This window comes from Lampetra planeri, unplaced genomic scaffold, assembly GCF_965212315.1.
Source record: "Lampetra planeri unplaced genomic scaffold, kcLamPlan1.2.h2 scaffold_815, whole genome shotgun sequence".
In the NCBI taxonomy this organism is placed as follows: domain Eukaryota; kingdom Metazoa; phylum Chordata; class Hyperoartia; order Petromyzontiformes; family Petromyzontidae; genus Lampetra; species Lampetra planeri.
The window spans coordinates 31,870-37,869 of NW_027615637.1; the positions used below are offsets into that span (position 1 = coordinate 31,870).

The window sequence follows — 6,000 nt, forward strand, 5'->3', positions numbered from 1 at the left end:
GGGGGGGGGGGGTGGTGTGGGGGGGGGGGGGTGGTGGGGGGGGGCGTGGTGGGGAGAGTGGAGGGGGGGTTAGTGGGGGGGTTAGTGGGGAGAGGTTAGTGGGGGGGAGAGGGGGAGTTAGTGGGGAGAGTGGTGGGGGGGGTTAGTGGGGGGGGGGTTAGTGGGGAGAGGTTAGTGGGGGGAGAGTGGAGGGGGTTAGTGGGGAGAGTGGAGTGGGTTAGTGGGGGGAGAAGGGGGGGTTAGTGGGGAGAGTGGGGGGGGGGGTTAGTGGGGGAGGGGTTCGTTGGGAGAGTGGGGGGGTTAGTGGGGAGAGGGGGGGGGTAGTGTGGGGAGAATGTAGTTTGTGTGTGTACCTACACACGTGTGTGTGTGTCTGTGTGTGTGTCTGTGTGCGTGTCTGTGTGTGTGTAGTTCTCGTTCCGCGACGTGGATGTGGAGGTGCGTGTTGAGTTTGCGCTGAGCGTGGTGCGCACGGCGCGCTCGCTGCGTGCCGACTACAGCCTCACCAAGACCAAGGCTCCACGTAATCACCACCACCACTCACTCACTCACCACTAACCACCACCACTCCACTCACTCACTCACCACCACTCACTCACCACCACCACTCAACACCACACCACTCACTCACCTAACTCGTCTCACTACCACCAACTCACTGACCACCACCACACTCACTCACCCACCACCACCTCCATTCACTCACCACCACCCATTCACCTCCACCACTCACTCAACACCACCACCACTCACCCACCACAACCTCCATTCACTCACCACCACCATTCACCAACACCACTCACTCAACACCACCACCACTCACTCAACACCACTCACTCACCACCACCCACTCACCACCACTACTCACTCACCACCACTCACTCACCACCACTACTCACCACCACCACTCACTCACCACCACTCACTCCACCACCACCCACTCACCACCACTACTCACTCACCACCACTCACTCACCACCACTACTCACCACCACCACTCACTCACCACCACTCACTCACCACCACTACTCACCACCACCACTCACTCACCACCACTCACTCACCACCACTCACTCACCACCACTACTCACCACCACCACTCTCTCACTCACCACCACTCACTCACCACCACCCACTCACCACCACTACTCACTCACCACCACTCACTCACCACACTACCACTCACCACCACCACTCACTCACCACCACATCACTCACCACCCTCACCACACTACTCACTCACCACCACTACTCACTCACCACCACTACTCACTCACCACCACTACTCACTCACCACCACCACTCACTCACCACCACTACTCACTCACCACCACTACTCACTCACCACTAACCACTACTCACTCACTCACCATCACTCACCACCACTCACTCACCACCACTCACTACACCACTCACTCACCACCACCACTACTCACCACCACTCACCACCACTCACTCACCACTGCTCACTCACTCACCACTACTCTCTCACCACCACACTCACCCACCACCACTCACTCACCACTACTCTCACCACCACTCACTCACCACCACCACTCACTCACCACCACTCACCACCACCACTCACTCACCACCACCACTCACTCACCACCACCAACCCACTCACCACCACTCACCACCACCACTCACTCACCACCACTCACCACCACCACCCACTCTCCACCACCACTCACTCAGTTTAAAAACGTTGATTATGGACCACTCACTCACTCACCACACCTCCACTACTCACCAACACTCACTCACCACCACTCTCTCACCACTCACTCACCACCACCTCCATTCACTCACCACCACCACCACTCACTCAACACCACCACCTCCATTCACTCACCACCACCAACCACTCACTCAACACCACCACCACTCTCACTCAACACCACCAACCATCTCATCACCACCACTCACTCACCACTACCACTCACCACCACTCACTCACCACCACTCACTCACCACTACCACTCACCACCACTCACTCACCACCACTCACTCACCACTACTCTCACCACCACCACTACTCACCACCACTCACCACCACCACTCACCACTACTCACTCACCCACCACCACTCACCACCACTCACCACCACTACTCACTCACCACCACTACTCACTCACCACCACTCACCACCACCACCACTCACCACCACCACTCACCACTACTCACTCACCCACCACCACTCACCACCACTACTCACTCACCACCACTCACCACCACCACCACTCACCACCACTCACCACCACTCACTCACTCACCACCACCACTCACCACCACCACCACTCACTCACTCACCACCACCACCACTCACCACCACTCACTCACCACCACCACCACTCACCACCACCACCACTCACCGCTACTCACTCACCACCACCACTCACTCACCACCACCCACTGACCACCACCACACTGACCACCACCACTCAATCAGTTTAAAAACGTTGATTATGGACCACTCACTCACTCACCACCACCACTACTCACCAACACTCACTCACCACCACCACCTCCATTCACTCACCACCACCACCACCACCACTCACTCACCACCACCACTCACTCACCACTCACCACCACCACTACTCACTCAACACCACCACCACTCACTCACCACTACTCTCTCACTACCACCAACTCACTCACCCACCACCACTCACTCACTCACTCACCACTACTCTCTCACCACCACCACTCACTACCACCACTCACTCACCACCACTCACCACCGCTCACTCACCCACCACCACTCACCACCACTACTCTCTCACCACCACCACCACTACTCACTCACCCACCACCACTCACTCACCACCACCACTCACCACCACTCTCTCACCACCACACTCACCACTCACTCACCACTAACCACTGCTCACTCACCACCATCACTCACCACCACTCACCACCACCACCACTCACCACCACCACTCACTCTCACCACCACTCACTCACCACCACAACTCACTCACCACCACACTCACCACCACCACACTCACCAACACCACTCACTCAGTTTAAAACGTTTATTATGGACCACTCACTCACTCACTCACCACCACCACTACTCACCAACACTCACTCACCACTACTCTCTCACCACCACTCACTCACCCCCATTCTCACTCACCACCACTCTCACTCACCACCACTCACCACCATTCACCACCACCACCACCACTCACTCATCACCACTCACTCACCACCACCCAACACCACCACCACACTCACCCACCACCACTCACTATACCACCCACTCACTATACCACCCACTACCACTCACCACCACCACCACTACTCTCTCAACCCACCACTCACCAACCACTAATCTCTCACCACCACCACTACTCTCTCACCCACCACTCACTCACCACCACGCGTGTGTGTGCGCGTGTGTGCGTGTGCGCGTGTGTGCGTGCGCGTGTGCGTGCGCATGTGTGCGCGTGTGTGTGCGCGTGTGTGCGCGTGTGCGTGCGTGTGTGTGCGTGTGTGCGTGTGTGCGTGTGCGCGTGTGTGCGTGCGCGTGTGTGTGCGCGTGTGTGCGCGTGTGCGTGCGTGTGTGTGCGTGTGTGCGTGTGCGCGTGTGCAGTGTTCGTGGTGTGCAGCGACCCGCAGGCGGGCGCCTTGCTCGAGCCGCTGCTGCCTCACGTGCGCACGCTCTCCTCCTCGCTCTCCGTGTCGCTCGCCGACGCCGCCCACGCGCTCACACCTCGCCGGGTGCGCCGTCGCCGTGGTCAACGACCGCTGCACCGTCCACATGCAGCTCACGGTCAGTGGCGAGAGAGACAGAGCGAGAGTGAGCGAGAGAGACAGCGAGAGAGAGAGAGACAGCGACAGACAGCGAGAGACAGCGAGCGAGAGAGACAGCGAGAGAGCGAGAGCGAGCGTGGAGACGGTGGCGGGCGGCTCCTGCGCCAGGCTGGGTGCACCCCGATGGCGTCGCGCGTAAGCGTCAAAGGGACGCCCGGCTGGTGGGAGGTCGTGGGAGATCACGGGACGCACCCAAGTGCTGAGAATTGACCGATGTACCAGGCTAGGTGCAGGAGGTCACGGGACAGGCCCAATGGGTTCACCGAGGTGGCTGGCAAGATGCACCACCTGTGCCCCCCGCTGTGTTTTAGCCGTCCGGCGCTCCGCTGGTTGTTGTGAGCGTCGCTCCTCCGCCCTCCGTTGTTGTTGGAGGGCGACTGCCTCCAACTGCCCAGTAGCGTCCTTCACGAGCCTCCTCCACTGAGGCCGATCTTGACACACCGCTGGTACCGGTCATCGGCAAGTCCACTCAGCTCCACGTCCACCTCATTTAAGGCTGAGCCGACCTAGGCGAGGCCCAGGATTTGGTTCAGAGAATTCGTCACCGATGTTGGTGGCTGCGAAACGCGGGGCTCTCGCTCGTTGCCGGAGTTCGTAGGTCAGCAGAGCGAGCGCGCTAACCGCTGCACCACCGCTCCTCACGACAACGCACACACACGCACACAGGTGCCCTTCCGAATCTCTCCCGAGCGAAGAAACCGGCTTGTTCTCCGACGTCGAATGACGTAGACCACCAGGGAGCGCCCGGCCCCCCCCGCCCCCCAACTCTGTTCTCTCTCAACGACTGCGTTACCCATCGCAGCCGACACGCGACCCATCGCAGCCGACACGCGACACAGCCCGACACGCAACTCCCACCCCCCCCCCCCCCTCGTCTCTCCCGCGCCGCGCCAGGGTCTCATCGACGCCGGTAAGGAGCTGGGCCAAGCTGCGGCGGCGACACGGGGAGGTGGAGCGCTCCGCGGAACGTCTCGGGAGAGACGGAGCGCTGCGGAGTACGCGGAGCGGGTCCCCCAGAGCGTACAGAGCGCCGACACGGAGAAGGTAAAGAGTTTTCACGATCAGTGGGTTTTTAAAAATCCTTTATATTAAGTTCGCTTGCTCGCTTGCTTGCGCGCTTACGACCGTGCAAATCTTTCGGTCGTTTTTTAACCCACTTCCCATGATCCAATCGAGCTGACATTTTGCACACAGACTCGTTGTGCGTGACAATTTATTTTCGTGAAATTTTTTTTCCAAAATTTTACACTGTTTAGGGAAGAATGTTTAATTACCAATTGCTTAATGGTGGCAGACAATCATCTGACCCATAGGTGGCAGCCATCTCAAGCCAGAGGACGAGAGGACTCTAGCCGCCACGCATATAAAGGATTTAGAGTGAAAAACTTTGTTTTTTACGGGTTAATTTTTTTTATGTTGTTGTTAATGTTCTACGTCAGCGAGTCTTAACCTGGGGCAGAGGTCGCGAACGGGTTTTGATTCCTTACCCGGCCGCACCAGGGTAGCAATTGGGTATCCTACCCGTACCCTACCCGATACCCGGCTACCCGTACCCCGGCCGGGTATCGGGTACCTGATTGCGACCTCTGGGATGAAGCCATGTTGCGGGCGCGGGTGGGTTGATTCTAGGAACTTGAATTGTGAGAAGAGACAAGACGTTGGGAAATGAGTGACAAACGGTGACTCACCAGTGACTCACGGCCTACCCGTACCCGGCCGCACCAGGGTCGCAAACGGCTACCCGTACCTGGCCGGGTACGGGTAGCCGGGTATCGGGTAGGGTACGGGTATCGGGTACCCGGTTGCGACCTCTGCCACGAGCTCTAACCCCTAGTAGCCACAATGAGTAAAAAACAAACGTCGCCAGAGAGCTTCTTTGAAAAGGGGGAATGACCCAATGATGACCCCCCCCACCCACCCGGTCCGTGGCAAAATTGTCTTCCACAAAACCGGTCCCTGGTGCCAACAAGGTTGGTGACCTCTGCTGTAGTAAAACCACGCTTCTGGGGAGACAAAGGCGGCCGGGCGTGGTGCTGACCACCCACCCACCCAGTCGTGGCGACCTTCTGTAGTTGATGCCCCGCTGCGCTCTGTTAATGGGGCTACACGGCTGTGGATCTTGGTCTCTCGCTCTCTCTCTCTCTCTCGCACTCACTCTCGCTCTCTCTCTCT

The 6,000-nt window shown here is 58.5% G+C and overlaps 1 protein-coding gene across 1 annotated transcript in view; it reads left to right on the forward strand.

The window, feature by feature from the left end:
* Positions 1-4,935, forward strand: part of LOC144742015 (valine--tRNA ligase-like) — a gene marked incomplete at its 5' end in the record, with an annotated part of 36,463 nt that extends 31,528 nt beyond the window's left edge. Inside the window, 4 exon segments of the mRNA XM_078624513.1 lie at positions 412-523; positions 3,608-3,698; positions 3,700-3,787; positions 4,723-4,935. Of these exon segments, the coding sequence (XP_078480639.1) occupies positions 412-523; positions 3,608-3,698; positions 3,700-3,787; positions 4,723-4,920 (489 nt within the window).
* Between the last annotated feature and the right edge of the window lie 1,065 nt (positions 4,936-6,000).